At 49.0% G+C, this 19,619-nt stretch overlaps 1 protein-coding gene across 1 annotated transcript; it reads right to left on the bottom strand.

Annotated features, from left to right (window-relative positions):
* Window positions 1–16: 16 nt before the first annotated feature.
* Window positions 17–18,400, bottom strand: Plekha4 (pleckstrin homology domain containing A4). Its single transcript, XM_026406344.2, has 20 exons — window positions 18,119–18,400; window positions 17,503–17,592; window positions 16,368–16,475; window positions 15,522–15,594; window positions 15,322–15,422; window positions 15,043–15,152; window positions 14,217–14,432; window positions 13,621–13,909; window positions 12,731–12,805; window positions 8,367–8,414; window positions 8,165–8,245; window positions 7,854–8,003; window positions 6,648–6,746; window positions 4,441–4,581; window positions 2,865–2,964; window positions 2,722–2,798; window positions 1,673–1,834; window positions 1,263–1,312; window positions 794–906; window positions 17–426 (listed from the first exon to the last, which is right to left on the bottom strand). The coding sequence occupies exons 2-20, from the start codon at window positions 17,584–17,586 to the stop codon at window positions 155–157; spliced, it is 2,349 nt and encodes a 782-aa protein (XP_026262129.2). The 5' UTR covers window positions 17,587–17,592; window positions 18,119–18,400; the 3' UTR covers window positions 17–154.
* Window positions 18,401–19,619: the final 1,219 nt, after the last annotated feature.

The raw sequence follows: 19,619 nt of genomic DNA, 5'->3' as shown, positions 1-19,619 counted from the left end.
ACATTGTTGGGGAAAATCAAAGGTTGGCCGTAAAGCCACGCCCCTTCCAGGTGGGGACTAGGTCACGCCCCCAGGTTCCCGAGGCAGTCCAGCTCTCCCGCTGGTCCTCAAGGCCACGCCCCCACTCTCCGATTGGCTGTCGCATTTGAGCGGGTCAGAAGCTGGACTGGAGCAACGTGACCCTCAGTGGCCACGCCCCCTCCTCTTGAGTCTGGGCAGGAGGGGCGTTCCCGGAGTCCCACGTGGGCTCCCAGTGGGCGGGGCCTCCACCACGCCCACTACCACCGCGCGAGAATCCCGCGGAATCGGAATTAGCCATCGGAGAGCATCTTGGGTGAGAGGTCACCTGGAGTGTGGGGTCCGAAGGAGGCGGCGGCGCCGGGGGGAGAGGCTCTCCTCGGGAGTCCACATTTCCATCTGGAGAGGCTGCGTGGGGGATGAGCATGGCAAACTTTGGGACTCAGCCCCCCTCTCTCAGACCCAAGAGACAAGGACTCAGCTTTCCTCCCCCAAACCCAGAGTCCCCACCACAGCCCTCCTCTCTCGGACCAGGGAGTTTGACCCTCAGGCTGTTTCAGGTGCCATCCCCCCAGCCTCCTTCTCCCCTTTCCCTAATGCCCTCATCCTGGTCCCTCTTGCCTGGGATTTGGAACTTCCATTCTTTCCCGGCTCTTTCTTTGCCACGACTAAGAATTCCCAGAGCCCCCCCCACCTCTCCTCACAGAGCCTAAGAGTCCGTGCCTCAAGCTCACCCTTCCCTAAAACCCAGGAGTCCAGATCCGCCATCCCTCACCTGTCATCATCCTGTGCCACTGCGACGCCTCAGTGGCCAGGGCTTGGGAGAGGCTAAGGACCCGCTCCCGGTGGCCTTCGGAAGTTGGCAAGTAAGGGGTAGTGTTCCTAGGACTAGACGAAAGAGAAGATGGGGAGCAGGTATGGTGGGGGCGCCTGTTCTGGGAGTTGCAGTCCATAATCCATGTCCCCAAAGAACTTTCCACACAACCCCGGTGTATTATGGGATGCTTAGTCCAATCAATTTTACAGGAATTGGGTTTGATACCGCCAAGAGACTTCTTAAAACTGCAGTTCTCATTGTGTATCCAGGGCTTCCTGTCTTGTTTCAGATGCCCCAGAAACTCAAGAGGCTCTAAAAGTTTTGCCACTTGCAATTCAGTACTCAGAAGACTCTCATGACAGTGCTCCTCACCTCCCCTTTTGCAAACAGATTTCCCGTTCCCTTCATCCACCCTCTAGTTCCTTACCTACTCCAGGACCCTGAGCTTCTGAGCCATTTTGCAGCTCCTAGGACAGACTGGAAAGGAATTGTGGCATTAGATTCCTGGCCTGGAAACCCCACTTCTCATTTTGAGGCTGAAGTAGAGGAAGCACGAAGAGGTTATGAAATCCGATGGGCCGGATGTGGTGGTGCACGCCTGTAATCCCAGCAGCTCAAAAGGCTGAGGCAGGAGGATCACAAGTTCAAAGCCAGCCTCAGCAATTTATCAAGGCCCTAAGCAACTTAGTGAGACACTATCTCTAAGTAAAATATTTTAAAAGGGCTGGGGATATTGCTCAGTGGTAAATTGCCCCTGGGTTCAATCCCTAGTACTCAAAAAAAAAAAAAAAGTCTCTTTACTACCCTACCCCTCACCCCCTAACCTAGGCCACTCACCTTTTGCTCCAGGTCCGCCTGGCGTCTGGCTGGGGACAGTGTCCTCCCTAGAGTGAGCAGCCGGGGGGAGGTGGGGCGTGGGAGAGGCCGTCCACACTCCTGGTTCCTGCGAATACGCTCCAGCTGCTCCTGAGCACTCATCCGTGGCCGGGTGGTGGGGACCTGGGGAGAGGAGAAGTACCCTGTGCCCCAACCTTGGGCCTCCTCCTTCTTCTTCCTGACCTCCTGGCCTGTGGTCTGACCTTTGCCAGTGAGTTCACCACAGCACTTAGAGGGGTCTTTCTACAACAGAGATGACACTCTCTCCCCTGCTCAAGCCTCCTGTGGACCCATCCAGCCAGCAAAGGCTTTTGAGGCCCTGTGTGGCCTAGCCCCCACCCACCTCTCATAGGTTACAAGGCAGACCTAAGGGGGGCCCATATATGCTCCATCTCCTGCCCTGTGGAAGCCCAAAGCCCCAGCAGGGGGCGTCCCAGACACATCAAGCTTCTTCCCTTTCTAGTCCATGGGACTTGAGTTGCTTCTCTGAACTCTGGCAACTGAATTGTCAAGATTATTTTGGGACAATCTCAGGATTTAATGATGCTTTCTTGACCTCTCTGTTTCTTTTGTTCTCAAAACCAGAGGGAATGGGCTGTGTTCAGTGATAGAGCCTTTGCTAAACATGTACACACCCTGGTTTCCATCCCAGCAAATATAGAAATATTTGGTGAAGGAATGAACAGATGAATAAATAAAGAACTTGCTATTTTCAGCCCTTTAGAGTCATTCATCTCTTTTAATCCTCTAGGTGGTAGAAATTACAATTAGCTTCATTTTACAGATGAAAAATAGAGGCACAGAGAAGTTTAATCTGACCTAAAGCCACACAGCTTAGGAGTGTTAGAGACAAATTTGGTTCCAATGCTCTGAATAAATCATGTGCTTTCTGCTTTGAGTGTGGCTTTGGAATTCTCCTCTCCCAGCTGTTTCCCCAGGATTTTGGAGTCTGTGGTTGTTAGATCATAGAGTGACAAGACAGACCTAAGGGGGGCCCATATATGGCCTACCTTGGTTCCCAGTTGCGGAGAAGTGGGACGGCGACCCTCAGGACTAGAAGCCCGGGAGACCCTCGGAGATCCAAGACCTGGCAGGACAAGGGACTTGGTGAGGTTAGAACACAAGGAAACTCCCACTCCAGCAGGATGCTCACCTGAGCGAGGGCTGGCAAGGTCTCTGTCACCTCCAGGGGGCCGCCCCCAGTCAGCCTCAGGGGACCGAGGGGAGCTCAGTTCCAAGGACTCAGGCAAACTCTGGAGGGATCAGAAAAGGAGAATAATTATTATTGTCATCATCATTATTATTAATTTTTTTTGGTACTGGGATTGAATTCAGGGGCACTCAACCACTGAGCTACATCCCCAGTCCTTTTTTGTAATTTTTTAAGTTGTCAATGGACCTTTATTTATTTATATGTGATGCTGAGAATCGAACCCAGTACCTCACACATGCTAGGCAAGCGCTCTACCACTGAGCCATACCCCCAGCCCCTTTCTGTATTTTATTAAAAGACAGGGTCTCACTGAGTCACTTAGTGCCTCATTTTTGCTGAGGCCAGCTTTGAACTCGCAATCCTCCTGCCTCAGCCTCCTGAGCTGCTGGGATTAGAGGCGTGTGCCACCGTGCCCAGTATCTCAAAGAGAGTAAAGTTGGGTTCTGAACCCAGGTCTTCTGGATTCATGGTCTGAAAGTCAGTCGCTCTAACCCAGCTATGACAATAATTGTCCCGGCTTCTGGGGGGGGGGGGCCAAGTCTCTCCACCTTGAGGATTAAGATTAGTGGTGTCTAGTAAGTGCTTTTTTATTTTTATGTGGTACTGAGGATCGAACCCAGTGCCTTACACTTGCTAGGCAAGTGCTCTACCATTGAGCCTCAACCTCAGTCCTAGTAAATCCTTTTTTTTTTTTTTTAAGAGAGAGGTGAGAGAGAGAGAGAGAGAGAGAGAGAGAGAATTTTTTTAATATTTATTTTTTAGTTCTCGGCGGACACAACATCTTTGTTGGTATGTGGTGCTGTGGATCGAACCCGGGCCGCACGCATGCCAGGTGATCGCGCTACCGCTTGAGCCACATCCCCAGCCCCTAGTAAATCCTTTTTAACAAATGCCTTTCCTCATGCCTGTAATCCCAGGCACTTGGGAGGCTAAGACAGGAGAATTGCAAGTTCAAGGCCAGCCTCAGCAACTTAATGAACCCTCTTTCAAAATAAAAAATAAAAGGGCTGGGGATAGGCTGGTATTGTGGCTCCGTGGTAGAGCACTTGCCTAGCATGTGTGAGGCACTGGGTTCGATTCTTAGCACCATGTAAAAATAAATAAAATAAAGGTCCATTGACAACTAAAAAGTATTTTTTAAAAAAGGCTGAGGATGTGGCTCAGTGGCAATGCTTTGTCACAATATGCAACTATCCACATAGCATTTATATGTCTTAGATATTGTAAGTCACCTGGAGATGGTTTTAACTACGTAGGAGGATGTGCATACATCATATGCAAATACCACATCGTTTTCTATAAGGGGCTAGAGCACTGAAAGATTTTGGTCTCCACAAGGGATCCTGGAACTAACCCTGCAGATACCCAGGGGCATCTATATAACAAACAAGGAAAGAAGGGCTCTCAGAGTTGAAGGTATCTGCCTGAAGTTGGTTAAGTGACCAAGGGAGAAGAAAGGAGGTGGTTGGGGGAACAGGTTGGACCAGGGACATAGGAGACAGAAGCGGAGTCTCACCTCCCTCTCTGAGGACTCCTCGCCTTGGAGTGCAGGGGATGGGGAGTCAGGCTCAGCGTGGGGGAGTGGTTTCTGAGGGCCACCCAGACCAGCCAGCGTGTCTTCTACCATCCACAGCTGCTGCTGAGCTGATGCTCTGTCCTGGGGGATGGAAAGGATTAGTTAGTCCAAGTTGGGAAAATGCACGGAGGGTTACAGCTGATGGGAATGTGAGGGTGTGAAAGCAGCTTGGCCATGTTTATGCAATCAGGTCCCTCCTCCCAGTATGGAAATCCAGTTTTTTTTTTAATTTATTATTGGTTGTTCAAAACATTACAAAGCTCTTGACATACGGAAATCCAATTTAATAGAGAGGACTGTCTTTCTGTACTGCTCTGCAGTACTGCTTCTATCCTGAATAGATGCCATAAATATATGGAAGTCTGTTTCTGAACACCTGATTCTAGTCCTTTGGTGTATTTTTCTAATCTAGTGGTGATGCAACATGAATCATCTTATTAACTATTACTTTATCCTCAGACTTGACGTAACAGTTGTGTTGGTCCTTGAGCCTTTGTTCTTGGAGATTGTCTTGGCTATTCCTGGCCTTCTGTTCTTTCAGATACAATTTAGGACCAGCTTATCAATCTGCACAGAGAAACCTTCCAAATTTGTACCAGGATTGCAGATCCCCATTGGGGAAAGAGACACCACATGTTCATACTAGTGTCTTTCCTATCCATGAACATGGTAAATCTCTCTATTTCTATAGGCCTTTGCTTTTTCTTAATTATGTTTTGTGGTTTTCAAAGTAGATGCCTTGCATATCTTTCACTAGATTTATTCTTAGGTATTCAATTTTTTCATGTTATTTTGAACTCCTATTTTCAACATTCCTTTTATAATTGTTTGGCATGAGTAAATAAAAAGACAATGATTTTTGCACATTAACCTTTTATTTTAGTGACCTATTTATAGTCATATCATCTGAAAATAAAATACTCTTTTACTATATTTTTCTTGTTCATTATTTATTTATTTTTTGGTGCCAGGGATTGAACTCAGAGGCACTTAATCACTGAGCCACATCCCAGCCCTTTTTTGAATTTTATTTAGAGACAGGGTCTCACTGAGTTGTTTTGCACCTGGCTAAGTTGCTGAGGCTGGCTTTGAACCATGATCCTCCTGCCTCAGCCTCTGGAGCAGCCACTCTCTGTTTATTTTTTGATACTGGGAATCGAACCCAGGGGCACTTTACCACTGAACCATATCCCCAGGCCTTTTTTATTTTGAGGCAGGGGACTTGCTAAATTGCTTAGGTCTCACTAAGTTGCCAAGGCTGGCCTTGCATTTGGCATGCTCCTGCCTCTGCCTCCCCAGGGTGGGCCATGCAGGTCGACATACATGTCTCTTATTAGATCAGATAAGTTTCCTTCTGTTCCTATTTTAGTGAGAGCTTCTGTTATGAGTAGGGGGGGAACTTTGATAAATATTTTCCAGATTTTATGAAGATGATCATGTGGCTTTTCTCCTTTGTTTTGTTCAGTGTGGCAAAATATACAGAGTGATTTTCAAAGGTTCAACTACCCTTCTATTCCTGTAATAAATCCAGCTTGGAAGTCATGTATTGTTCTTTTATATATTGCTGGTGCTGAGCCCGATTTAACTCCAGTGGGCAGGAGAAGAGGTGAGGGGCGGGTTTTAGGATGAGATGGGAGGGGCTTAGCGTGAAGAGGGTGGAGCAAATCTATGAGAACGCATTTAATACAATAAGTCGATGTTTTTAACTAAAAATGTATGAATTATAGCTGAGTGCATAGTCAGAGAATAAAGAAATGAGTCTGAGGCGAAGCATTGGGGCTTATATTTTTAGAAGCAGGGCTTAAATTAAGGGGTTGGGTTTAGAATTGGAAACTCCATAGGAAAAATTTAACCGCCACATTCAAGAAGCAGGGTGCCAGACATGAACTTGCCAGAGGGAGACGGGGCTGAGGGTGGTGTTTTGGCAGAGGGGTGGGGCTTCCACAGGAGAGGAGAGATTTAGAACCAGAGAGGGGACTGGATCCGAATCTGAAAACCGGTTTTAACTACAATAAGGGGCTTAGACTGGAGGGTTGGGGCGGGGCTTGGACTCTGGATGGAGTTGGGGGGCGGTGCTTAAATGATGAAAGGGTTTCCGGCAGATCTTGGAGGGGAGAGTGGTGTATAGGGGGTAGGAGGGGAGGTACCTGGGGGGACCCAAGGTGCAGCAGGTATTCGAGGGTCTCTCTTAAGGTGCCCAGTTCCTGCTCCAGACCACTGTATGTGTCCCAAACCCGCTCTCGCTCCTCAGGTTCCAGAAAGGGAGAGACAAGGTTAGCATCCCCACCCGCCAGATCTTTCCCCAATTTTCCCCAGTTGAGGAGGAGGAGGAACGGAGGCCTGGGCCCCGGGGGCTCAGAGGTCATAAGGACCACAATCCCCATGGGCCTTACCTCTTGGACTACCAGGAACCCCAGAGTCTATATGGATCCTGCAATTTCAATGAGCTGCTAGTGTAGACCAAAAACCAGTGTTTTCTGGATTCCTGAGTTACTAGTGCACTCTCTTAGCATGGTGGAATCTACAGATCTAATGAATTCCTGAGACAGTCAAGACCACAACACCTATGCTCATGGGGCAGCAGAAAACTCCTAGCCAATAATAATAATAATAATAATAATAATAATAATAATAATAATAATAATGGCTAACATGTATAGAGCATGCTCAGTATGCACCCCTTTCATTCCTGTGATGCAGTACTATTTTTGCCTCCACTTTAGAGATATTTAAATATTTAAAAATGTTTCTCTATTGTTTACAACTAATAATAATTATGGCTAACACTTAAATATTGCTTGCCAAGTACCAGGTACTTTACTAAGTGTTAAATGTGCATTCATTTACATAAGTTAATGTAATCCTCACAATGACTCTATGAAGTAAGTGCAGAGGATGGAACCCAGGGCCTCACAAGGCTAGACAAGGGCTCTGCTACTGAGCTACGTCCCCAGCCCAGTAAATAATATTTTTATCATTCTAGAGTTGACATAGGAGGTAACTAAAGTCCAGAGGATTTCATAGCTTTTCTAAGGTCACAAAACCCCTGTGGGAGGCAGGTCACCTAATGCCAGGAAACTATATCAAAATCAGCCCTGTGATGGAGACTCCAGATTCAATCCCCAACATTAAAAAAAAAAAAAAAAAACTCACCCCCTTAAGCTGCTAAATTAAGTTCTTCTGTTGCTGGCTGCTTGCCCTTTGCCCTTTACAATGATCAAGATCACTGGTTTAAAGTTGGGGTGATGGAATTCTCAAGAATTATGTGCCTGTGAGCCCTCATATTCTCTGGTAACCTCCTGCACAGTTCTGGGCCTCCTGGGAGGGAGGAGTACCCCTTTCCCCACGCTCACCTGGGTCAGGTGACAAAGGGCAGCTCTCACACTGACCAGCCGGTCCTGCAGCAGGCGCTGGCGACCCCAGGCCTTCCCAGGGCCCACAGCCTCCCTGCCTGCCTGACCCAACTGCTGCCGGGTCAACTCCAGGGCGGCCTCTAGCTGCTCCTGTAGAGAGGGGAAGGTGGTCAGACCTGGGAAGCCACACCTGGCCCCAGAGTGAGAGGCATCCCCCCAAATCCTCGCCATCCAACAGCATCCTGGCTCCCAGTCAGAAAGTGGTAAGGGCAGTTGAAGAGGCCAGCCAGAGGCCCCTGCTCCGCTGGCACCTTCTCCTCCTGCCTCTGATCTATGTCCTCCTGCAGCCTCCTCAGGAGCCGGTCCTGCCCACACAACTTGGTCAAGAGAGTCTGGAAAAAGAGAAAAGGGACTCTTTATGTGTCCTGTCTGCCTCTCCCGCTCCACAAACTATCTAGAACATTCTCTTTATAACTCAAGGAACTCAGCAGGGGTGGGATCAGGAGAACTTACATCTGTCTCCAGGCTTTGGTGGAAGTTTGAGTCCAGGGGGGGGCCTGGCTAAGAAGAAGAAAAGTCAAGGGTCAAAGGCAAGTCCTTAATGTAACTCAACCCCATGCCGAGACGTGTCTCCACCAACAGACACCCCTCTTCTGTTAGCTTGCTGCTAAGCTTTAGCAAATCTTTTAACAGGAGCTTAAAGCCTGTTTTTCCTAAAAGCACTGATTCTTCACTTGGGCCTAAAGACCAACAAGTAACCAAAAACAGGATAAAAGCTTGGCATCTGTGCCTCCATGTTGCATCTGCCTCCTTTCACTACCTTCAACTTGAACTCTGTACATAACCAAAGTAAGAGTAATTTGGATATTTCCAAGATTTACAGAGACATCATAATCAACAGGCTGTCAACTACCTATTCCAGACAACCAAAATGGCACCTCAGAGTCTTCAATCATTGCCCCAAATCTGAAGGAGGGCCCATTATCAACCTAACTAACTCCAACTTGTCTTTCTGATTTTTTTCTTTCTCTGAGACACCACCAAGTCCAGGTCTAGTAGATAAAGATCTTGTGATAAGAGTCAAAACTAAACCCCCAAAACTTTCTTATCTCTGACAAAGCTCTCTATGAGCTATGCTGATGCTGAGATCATGTTCAAGCAGACCACTGGCCACTGGCTCACAGAGACTGTCCCAACCTTGCCTTGTTCCTTTCCTATGCAACCCCAAGACTACAAGTGACACCTTGAAGACAGGCGCTATTTTTTTTAAGTTGTAGATGGTCACAATACTTTCATTTTTATGTGATGTTGAGGATTGAACCCAGGGCCTCATGCATGCTAGGCAAGCGCTCTACCTCTGAGCCACAACCCCAGCCCTATTTTTTGTCTTTTAATAGAGAAATTTTAGATGTTTTCTATATGACTGAGAATAAAACAAAGGTCTCATTAGTAGTGCTACAGTTTAACATAGTATCAAAGATCCTGGCTGATGCTATCAGAAAAGGAAAGGGAAATAAAAGGAGAAGTGAGGAGAGGAAGGAGAAAGAATCTTCATCATCTACAGATGAAATGCTCATTTACCCAAAGGAACCAAGAGAATTGAGATGTGACTGGGAAAGAAAGAGAACTCAGCAATGCTGCTGGACATGAGTCGAAGCTGAAAAAACCCATAACATTTGCTGTAACTCAGCAAGTACAAAGTGTCTAGCAAAATAAGGGATCATTTAATAAATATAAAATAACCAGAAGAATTCAAAGCAGGACCTTGAAGAGATATTTGCACACTTAGATTCATTTCACATGACTCATAACAGCTAAAAGAGAGAAGCAAACCAAGTGTCCAATTGGAAGACACAATGTGGTGTATATACACATGCAATCGACTATCGTTCAACTTTAAAAAAGGAGTGGCTGGGCACAGTGGGGCATGCCGGCAATCCCAGCAGCTCAGAGGGCTGAGGCAGGAAGATTGTGAGTTCAAAGCCAGCCTCACCAACTTAGTGAGGCCCTAAGCACCTTAGCAAGACCCTGTCTCTAAATATAATATAAAAAAGGACTGGGGATATGGCTTAGTGATTAATTGCCCCTGGGTTCAATTCCAGCACTTTGAAAAAAAATTAAAATTCAAAATAAACAAAAGTAGTGAATTGGTCAATTTTATTTGCATTTTTCCCACAATAAAAAAATTATATAAATAAAATGACTTTTTAAAAACAACTACCAAGGGCTGGAGGTGTGGCTCAGCGGTAGCGCGCTCGCCTGGCATGCGTGCGGCCCGGGTTCGATCCTCAGCACCACATACCAACAAAGATGTTGTGTCCGCCAAGAACTAAAAAAAATAAATATTAAAAATTCTCTCTCTCTCTCTCTCTCTCTCTCTCTCTCCTCTCTCACTCTCTCTTTAAAAAAAAAAAAAAAAAAAAAAAAAAAAAAAAAAAAAAACAACTACCAAGAATTGAGAAATTACCCTAAGTGAGATGACACAGGATCTCTCTGCTGGACACTTTAAAACTTGAATAAAAGATCCTGATGATTATCTGAATGAACAGATTATCTGAATGAACACTCCCTTATCTGTGACCTTCACTATTATGAAGAAGATGGGTCCTCCCTAATCTATTTATAAATTCAGCATAACCCCAACAAAAATACCAGTTGGGAGTTCTGAGAAACCCAGTAATGAACATGGGCTTTCCTGGGGTTGCGATCTATATGATAAGGCTCTAAAGATATTTTTTAATGAGGAAAATGGAGATTTGGGGTTGTCACAAAAGCAAATAAATGGACCAATGGGGCAGAATTAACAGACAACAATCCATGTACAGATGACAAAGGTGGCTTCATGAGTCAATGACAAAAAAATGGATCCTTAGATCCAAGGTTCCACAAAAGCTGGCTTCCTGGGGGCCAGGAATGCACTTGGACTCCGATCTCAACAGGGCCTGTTACTCCAGAATGCTCTTCCTGAGCAACTGCATCCAGACACAACGTGCCTCGTTGCTGGGGAGTGACTCCTAGACCCCAAAAACCCAGAACCCTGACTTTGCTAAATTTCACTTTAGGGTCTGTCCCCCAAAGCCACAATAAGGCACAGGCTTGGGCCCCCGAGCTGTGCTACTGCCCTCAATCACCCCCCAACCCTGCCCCAAGTGCCACAGAAGAGCTGAAGACCAGACATCAGGCTTCATTCCTGGCCGAGGAGCAGGGCTGCTCATGGTCTGCAAGAAGCTTTGCAAAGGTTCCAGAGCTAGGGACTCTGCTGTACCCAGACCCAGACGAGAGCTGGCCTCAACTACAGCTTGACTGCTAAATGTCCTCCCCACTGGACACGATGCCCACACCAATACCTCAGTCTTGCTAGCAGAAAAGATGTCATCTATGCTATTGGGGCAAAGAAGGGGACAGCAGTGCCTCAAATCTGCGCAGCTCTTCCTGGACCTGTTACTTAAGAAATTCTTAATGGGGTGGTGCATGCCTGTAATCCTAGAGGATCAGGAGGCTGAGGCAGAGGTTAAAGCCAGCCTCAGGAAAAGCAAAGTGCTAAGCAACTCAGTGAGACCCTGTCTCTAAATAAAATACAAAATAGGGCTGGGATGTGGCTCAGTAGTTGAATGCCCTTGAGTTATTGAACTGGTACAAAAAAAAAACCAACTATGTATATAAAATTTTAAAGACTGGGAGGGGCTGCATTTGAGGCTCAGTGGTAATGCGCTTGCCTAGCACTGTGAGACACTAAGTTCGATCCTTAGCACCACATAAAAATAAGTAAATGAAATAAAGTTTAAAAAAAAAAAAAAGACTAAGAATCCCAGGGGCTGAGGAGGCTGAGACAGGAGGATCATGAATTCAAAGCCAGCCTCAGAAACTTAGTGAGGCTCTAACAACTCAGGGAGACTCTGTCTCAAAATTTAAAAATAAATAAATAAATAAAACACCAAAAGACTGGGGATGTAGCTCAGTGGTAGGGCACCTCTGGGTTTAATTTGCAGTACCAGGGGCAGAGGGTGTGGGGGACCCAAAGATATGTACAAGTCCTAACCCTGGGAACCTGAGAATGTGACCTTATTTGTGAATAGGGTGTTTCCAGATGTAAGTGTTGAATAAAAATTATAGGAGGCCTTTGTTTTGAACAAGGCTCCTCCACTGGGCCCTGAGATGAGGCTGAAACCAAAATGGAGTCTCTCACATTAAAATTCCAAGTCATGGACTTGGGGAAATGACACATGCCAGTAATCCTAGCAACTCCGGAGGCTTACGCAGGAGAATCACAAGTTAAAGCCTGGCCTCAGCAACTTATAAGACCTTGTCTCAAAAAAGAAAATTTAAAAGACTGGGGATGTGGCCCAGTGGTTAAGTACCCATGGGTTCAATCCCTGGTACCAATGAATAAATAAACAAATAAAGCCACTAAGATGGCTAAACTGTTGTAATTTTGTTCTTTGATGTAAGTTCCAATGATGTCTGGTATCCTCACACAAGGAGATAGACACAGACAAGGGCTAAAGATGTAGCTTGGGGATAGAGCACCTGCCTTGCCTGGGGAGGCCCTGGGTACAATCCCCAGAACTTCAGAAAGAATCGCAGACTACCACACAGGAAGATAGCCACATGATGACGGAGGCAGACACTGGGAGGATGTAGTCCAAGAACAGAAGGGGTTTGGGGCAGCATGAGATGCCAGGAGAGAGGCAAGAGGAAACAGGGCCCTGAATGTGCTGGACACCTTGACTTCCCAGGCTTCTGCCTCCAGACCAGTGAGAAAATAAATTCAGTTGTTTTCCCACACAGCTTGCTACAGCTTCAGGAGGTGACATTCCTTATGGCAAAGAAGGCAAGGGACAGGGCTCTGGTAGATTCAGGTGCCCCAAGATACCTACCAGTAAAACCATAGAGGCCCGGGTTCCAGGGGGTCTTGGGGGGAGCTGGAGATAGGTGGAGGAGCCAGATGGGGCCTGGGAAGAATATTGAAATAGAGATGTTTAGAAATTGCCATATCTGTCAGGCTGGGGGGCACCTCCTTGTCAGTCCAGTGATTCCACAGGCTGGGGCATAAGGACTGAAAATCCCAGGTCAGCCTGGGCAATTTATCAAGATCCTATTTTAAAATAAAAATAAAAGGGGCTGGAAGGTTGGGCTGGGGTTGTGGCTGAGCAGCAGAACGCTCACCTAGCATGTGCAAGGTCCTGGGTTTGATCCTCCGCACCACATAAAAATAAATAAATAAATAAGGGTATTGTGCTCAACTACAACTAAAAAGATGGGGGGGGGCTGAAAAGGCTGGAGGTGTAGCTCAGTGGTACAGCATCCCTGGGTTCAAACACTAGTATGGAAAAAAAAAAAGTGGCATATCTTAGCAACAAAATTCAAGAGGGTATGTCCAGAATTTTTCACTGAGCTATAACCCCAGCCTTTTTTATTTATTTTTTTTATTTTTGAGACAGCATCTCCCTAAGTTGTTTAGAGCCTCACTAAATTGCTGAGGCTGGCCTCAAACTTGAGATCCTCCTGCCTCAGCTTCCCAAATCGCTGGGATTACAGGCCTGGAAGAGTATTCTGGACTACAAGCTCCCTGGTACTTAAGGAGCAAAGACCTGAGATCAGGAGGAAGGACCGTTGTGAGGTATGATGGGAGACGGGAGTCCATTCTCCCTCCTCACAGCTTGATCCTGCTATTATGGAGTACAATTCCCATTATACCCAAGGGACATGGCCTGGAGTCCGGGAGGGGCTGTGAGGCCTGATGGAAGTTATAGTCCCCAACCCTCACCTCTCCTCTCCGTGGTCTAGGTTCTTGACTCCAGTGCTGGGGACTCCTGGGGGGCTTTCCTCCGCCAGCGTCGGAGGAGGGTCCTCGGCGAGGAGTGGGGGGACGTGATAGAGTCTGTCGCTGGGGGCCCCAATCCAGAGGAGGCCTGACATGGATGCGACTCAAGGGAGTGTGAGGTCGGGCAGGGAGCGCTGCGTCTCCCGAGGAGGGAGGGGGTCGCCGCGCAGGAGCAGAGCGGGGACGCGGAAGGCTCAGAGGGGAGGGCGGGCGAGACAGGGGCGTGAACAGGCTGTGGGGGGAGAGAATGCCGGAGCGCTCTACTGGACCCACACCCCCTCCCCTGTCCGCCCCACTCTTCAAGACAGCCTCAAGGTCATCGCCCCTCACTGTCTCACGCTCCCTCTAGAGTCCAACCCTCCTGCATTGGGCAGATCCTGAACAATTTCTCCTTAAAACTTCTTCCCGACAGGTTGTGACTCCCAGGAACCCCAGCAACTCACCGCCACTCCAGTACCAAGTGATAAGCCACGCCCCTAACCTGTTCCGGCCCCGCCCTTCCAATAAGCCACGCCCCCTCGTAGCTCAGTCCTACTCACTCGGGACTCCTAGTCCGCCGAATCCGGGGTCCAGACTGGAGGTCGGCTGTGGGGCTGGGACTGAGCAGCCCAGGTCGGCCATGACCTCTAGAGAACCGAGCCATCTCTGGTGATTCTGAGATGCGTCCCTCTTCCCCTCTGCTCACCTCCGGGGGACCCCCAGGACCGCCAGGGCCCTCCCCACGCTGGGGACTTGCGGGTGTCCTGGGTCGCCCACTGGCGAGTGGGCACAGAAAGAAACATTACTTCTTTGAACCTCATTACAGCCCAATTCTCTTTTCACAGCAACCCACCCCAAAACAGGAATTGTGCACTATAAACCATTGTCCCCCCCTTTTGCAGGTGAGGAAACTGAGGTCCCTAAAGTAGAAGTGACCTGTACCGGGCCGCCGAGCCCATTCAGGTAACAGGTCCAGGGAGTCACGTGTCCGGCCTAAGCGTTGGGACAGGCTGGGTCAGGGCCTAAGAGACAACCTGACATTTAAAAAATATCTGGCCTTGTCTTTTCGCTGATATGGTTTAGGTGTTAGCCTCAGAGAACCGAGACTTCCGAAGGAGTCCATCAGAGAGAGGTGCAGATAATTCGTGGGGCGGAGCTGATGTCTACTAGATCCCCTGATTGGAGGGTCAACTGGGAGGGGCAGGGCGTGGCAAGATTGTGGGCGGAGACTAGGAGAAAAGCCGTTTGCTGATTGGAAGAACCCTAAATTCCCTGGAGGCGGGGCCTGAAAGGTGGAGCCTTAGCTGGAAGGCTAGTGATTAGACATTCATGGGGCAGGCCCATGGAGGATGATTAGACAGGGATGTAGGCTGGACCTCCACTCACCAATCATCCCCCTCCGCGCGGGAGGCCCGGCCCAAGGCCCGCAGCCAGCCCCGCAAGTCTTCTGAAGTGTCAGCCGCCAGGACGTAGGTCCTCATGCCCGGATGCTCTGCCTGTGGGAGGAGAAGGCTTGGAACCCAGACCCCCGGGCTCTCAAAAAAAGGAGGATGCCAGGGACCCTGGGCAGGACCTTTCAAGTCCAGTAAGGATGCTCCAGTGTATGTCCAACCCCATGCCTCCTGTTCCTATCAACTAGTAATCATGGAGGATGGGCGGACTCACCGTGAAGGTGAAGCGCCGCCCTCGGGGTGCTCCGGGCCCATCTGGCCTAATACTGTAGCTGGGGAGCAGCACACTGCCCAGGACACTCTCCTCACGGCTGTCTGCAATGAGAGGGCCAGAGTCAAGGATCACATGGGTCAGGAGGCCAAGGGCTAGAGGGAAGCACGGGTGGGAAAGGGCCTTCCAGCTGGCGCACTGACCCTTGTAATAGAAGAGGCAATGGCCGGAGAGGACGAACCAACGACGTTTCCAAAGCCGTAGTCCGGCGCTATCCTGCGGAGAGAGATGGGAGAAAGGCCGTGGGTAGAGAGAAAGGAGAAAGTAGGTGGACACTGACCACAGAGACAGAGACTCAGAGAGAACTGAGAAGGGGACAGAGACACAAAGAGAGGGGAGGGACAGAGATGCAAGTTTAATGTAATAGATTTAGATGGAGAGCTGGAGGCCGTGTTCACACAGCTGGATCTGTGTTGGACTCTAAGCTCCCCCAGTTTCACATTATCCCTTTACACTAGTCTTTTCCCCCAGGACCTTCACGTTTTTTCATCTGTCAGTTGGGGATTGAGGAGTTTTAGGGAGGTTTGGATGAGACGGTATACCTCATCTCATGGGGGCAGGGGCTTTATATTTAGAGACTTGGTCCAATTATTTTGAAGCCTAAGACAGAGAGGCTAGGAAGGTGGCACTGTGTCTTCTCATCACCTCTCCCTGAACCACTCCATGGGCTCCAACCTCAGGCCCTTCTCCCCATCAACCTATTCCACAGACTCCAGCATGATCTTGTAAAACTCTGAACCAGATCATATGAGTTCCCTTTTCAAAATCAACTTACCATCCCACTTAGCATAAAGCTCATTTTCCTTACCCTACTTTACTAGTTTTCAGGGAGTTTCAAACCTGAGAACCAGAAAAGAATGTTAAAACACAGATTGCTGGGTCCCAGCCCAGATCCTGATTCAGCAGAGCTGGGGTGAAACCTGATCATTTGCTTTTGTAGCCAGGTATACAGCCCCCAGTATCCTTTTTTCTTCACACACTGATGCTACCTGTTTATGAAGCCAGCCCCGAATGTGCACGGGCAGGTTGGGATCCCTTCTGAGTGCATTGTTCCTCTTCCCAAAGGCATGGACCTTGTTTACTGCCCGAGTGGGCTTCTAAGGAGAGAAGAGGGACAGAATGAATAGGTCTCAGAATGGTATGAAATGGGCAACCCTAGGGCCTCACTCCACTGCCCTCAGAAATCAGCTCAAGGAGGGGGTAAGCTGGGAGGTCAGAATTGGCGGGTGTTCATAGTGCTGAATTGAGACACTCTTGATGGGAGGGAGGTGTTCAGAGGCAAGGAAGAGGGAAGAGGCTGTGGCACAGGAATTTGGGAACCAAGGGCCCACTGTCAAGAAGAGCATGCCCTTGGCCACCAGAGTCAGGGATGTGAACCTTTGGGATCTGAACTGGGACTATTAACTATGAGGTCCCCATAAGCAGGAGGAATTTCCATGCTGAGTCCCTGGTGAATTAAAGGTGGAAGAATGCTGTGATGTCAGAGAATGACATCCCTCAGCAATGAAGTTCAAGGTAAAGAGGAGGCTCCAAATCCTTCCAGTCTGCTCAGTTGGGGGTCACCTTTCCTGATACACAAGCATTTATAGCCAGATTGTTGCAGGGCACCCCTCCCTGGAAGTGGTGCTGACCAAGGCTAGGATCAAATCTCTGGGCTCTGAATATGGGAAACTGGATATGGCAGACGGAAAAGGAAATGGGGTCCTCACTGGCTGGCATTATTTGGAGTGAGAGCATCTTGGGTGTCCCCAGGGGATCTTATTGTCAGAGAAGGGTCTTTCCTTACTGGGTGTCATGGGTAAATTGGGTAGAAATCCCCAGTCCTCATCAAGAGTAGCTATTATACCTCAGTTCCTAGTGGGGCCTGGGGTGGATGGTGAAATTGCTCTCTGGCTTAGAATTAGGAAAATAGGAGGGGTGGGGACAAGAGTTGGAAGTGTCTTCACATTCTCAGCTGCAGCTGGTGGGCAATGTAGGACCTTTCCAGGTCTCGCATCCCCATGGCTAAGGATCCTTGTCCTTAACCTCTGGAATCCCTAAGGTGGTACAGAACCCAGGGCTAGGAAAGGGGACAGGCAGCCCAGATCCCCACCTTCTTCCCCATCCCCACTGGGAAGCTCAGACCTGGGTGCTCAAGCTGCTGCGGGAAGAGATGGTAGAGGCGCTGCTGGCCAGGCTGAGGCTGCTCCGAGGTCGCCCCTCCTCCATCAAAGACTTGGGGAGAGAGAGAAAGGGGCTGTGTCTCGGCAGCTGACCCAGCTAGGGACAGAGACAGGGTCAGGGGCTTGGAGGTCGGTCGGAGGAGGCTGAGGAGAAAGAGCCTGTTGTTTTGAGATTGGGGGGCTGGGGGAGGCCATGGCCCGGGATTGCATACCAAGAGTAATGCCAAGAGAGGTGGGCGGCACTGGCAGCTGCGAGGAGGGGGCAGCTGTCTGCAGCCCAAGTCAGAGAATAGGGGTTCCTTTATTTCTGCCCACTGAGCTCTGGCCAGGAATGTGACCCTCTCTGTGCTTAGGGACCCCATTCCCTGCCTCCTTCCTGCTACCTGTCTCCTACACCAGTCCAAACCATCTGGACCAGCTCCCCAAGCCCAGTGCACAGTACCAGGAATGTGCACCGGGCAGCCCCTCCCAGCCCAGTCAGGAAACTTACCCGGCTTTGGGGTCCCAGTGACAGGGGGAGAGGACAGAGAAGTCGAGGGGCACCCAGTCACTGTCTCCCACCTCCTCTCTCTCCTTACCTGGTCGCTGCCACTCTTTTTGTCTCTTTGTCTTCTGTCTTGTTCTCTCTCAATCGATACCCCTCTTTTTCCTCTCTCCTTCTCACACCTCTAGGTCTTTTAGACCCTCCCCACAGTCTTACCTTCTGTCTGTCTGATTCTCCAGTCGCTGACTCTTTCAGTTTCCCCCACAATCCTTCTGTTTCTGTCCAAATCTTTTTCTGTTTCCTCCTAAATTTTTTCTCTCTCTTTCCCTTTCTCGCTCTTTCTGTCTTCCTCTCACTCTCTTCCTCTCTCTCTCTCTCTCTCTCTCTCTCTCTCTCTCTCTCTCTCTCTCTCCCCTCCCTCCACGTCTGCTGTTTCCTCCCTTTCCCTATCGGGTTCTCCTCCTTCCTTTCTCTCTTCCTCCCTCTCCCAGTTTCTCTTTCCTCTCTGCTGGTCTTTCCCTCCCTCTGCCAGCCGCCCACGCTGCTGCCTCCCCTCCCAGTCCTGGCTGTCCCCGCCCCTTCTGGCCTCCCCACCACAGCCTGACCCCTGGCTCAGCTGCCCCCACTTCTGAGGGGAGGAGCTGCTCCCCCTGGACTCCTAGGTCTCCTAAGGGTTGTGGCGTGGACTCCTCAAATGTTTGCAGCTGAGACCTGAACCTCAGGGACCCTAGTGGGTTTGTTGTACTCTGGAGCCACTGGCACCCTCAGGGAGAGGACTTGGGTCTTGCAAGGGGAGGGGGCTCAGATTCCTGAAACCCTGGAAGAATTGCAGTAGGAATCCAGACTCCCAGGTGCCTGAAAATATGTGTTAGGAGTCAGAACTCCTGAATTCTGATGAGCCAGGGGTTTTGAATTGGCTGGGTCTGGGCTGGTCATTCCCCCAGAGAGGAGGAAGTCCCCGATTCCTGGGTTCTGGCTAGGGCAGGGTCAAGCGGCCACTTTCAAACCTCTACCTCAGATCCAGGTGAGAATTCTGTTCTTCATCGAGGACAACCCCTTCAGGAGGGAGACATGGGTTCTGGGCACATTTTGAGAAGCAAGACTGTGGACCAGAACAGCTGGGTGTGGTGGCATATGACTATACTATCAGCAACTTGAGTCTAAGGCAGGAGGATTGCAAGCTGAGAGGCCAGTTGAGGCAACTTAGGGAGACTCTGTCTCATTATAAAAAAATAAAATAAAATAAAAAGGGCTTGGAACATAGCTCAGTGATAAAGCACTCCTGGGTGTTTCAATCCCCAGTACCTAAAAAAAAAAAAAAAAATATATATATATATATATATATATATATATATATATATATATATATATATAAACTAGAGGTGGAGTGTGGCTTAGTGGTAGAGTATTGGCCTAACATGTGCAAGGTCCTGGGTGGGTTCCATCCCTAGTGCGTGCTCACACGTCTGTGCGCGCACACACACACACACACACACACAAAGGTTATGGATCAGATAGGAAAGAGGGCTGGGGATTGGAACCCTGAACCTTGAACTTGTAGCAGAACTCCCCCTCCCACAAGGAGTGCCACCCAG

Source organism: Urocitellus parryii, chromosome 15 (genome assembly GCF_045843805.1).
Source record: "Urocitellus parryii isolate mUroPar1 chromosome 15, mUroPar1.hap1, whole genome shotgun sequence".
Classification (NCBI taxonomy): domain Eukaryota; kingdom Metazoa; phylum Chordata; class Mammalia; order Rodentia; family Sciuridae; genus Urocitellus; species Urocitellus parryii.
The sequence above is the reverse complement of the archived record's forward strand: the minus strand, read 5'-3'. Positions and strand labels throughout refer to the sequence as shown.

What these genes read in the sequence shown, in the direction of transcription:
- Plekha4 (XM_026406344.2), bottom strand. Translation starts at nt 17,586, where the DNA reads ATGGAGGAGGGGCGACCTCGGAGCAGCCTCAGCCTGGCCAGCAGCGCC. An exon ending in ACCAAAGCCTGGAGACAGAT is followed by an intron (nt 8,246 to 8,366) that starts GTAAGTTCTCCT and finishes CTCTTTTTCCAG; the next exon opens with ACTCTCTTGACCAAGTTGTG. An exon ending in AGGCGGACCTGGAGCAAAAG is followed by an intron (nt 1,313 to 1,672) that starts GTGAGTGGCCTA and finishes ATTCCTTTCCAG; the next exon opens with TCTGTCCTAGGAGCTGCAAA.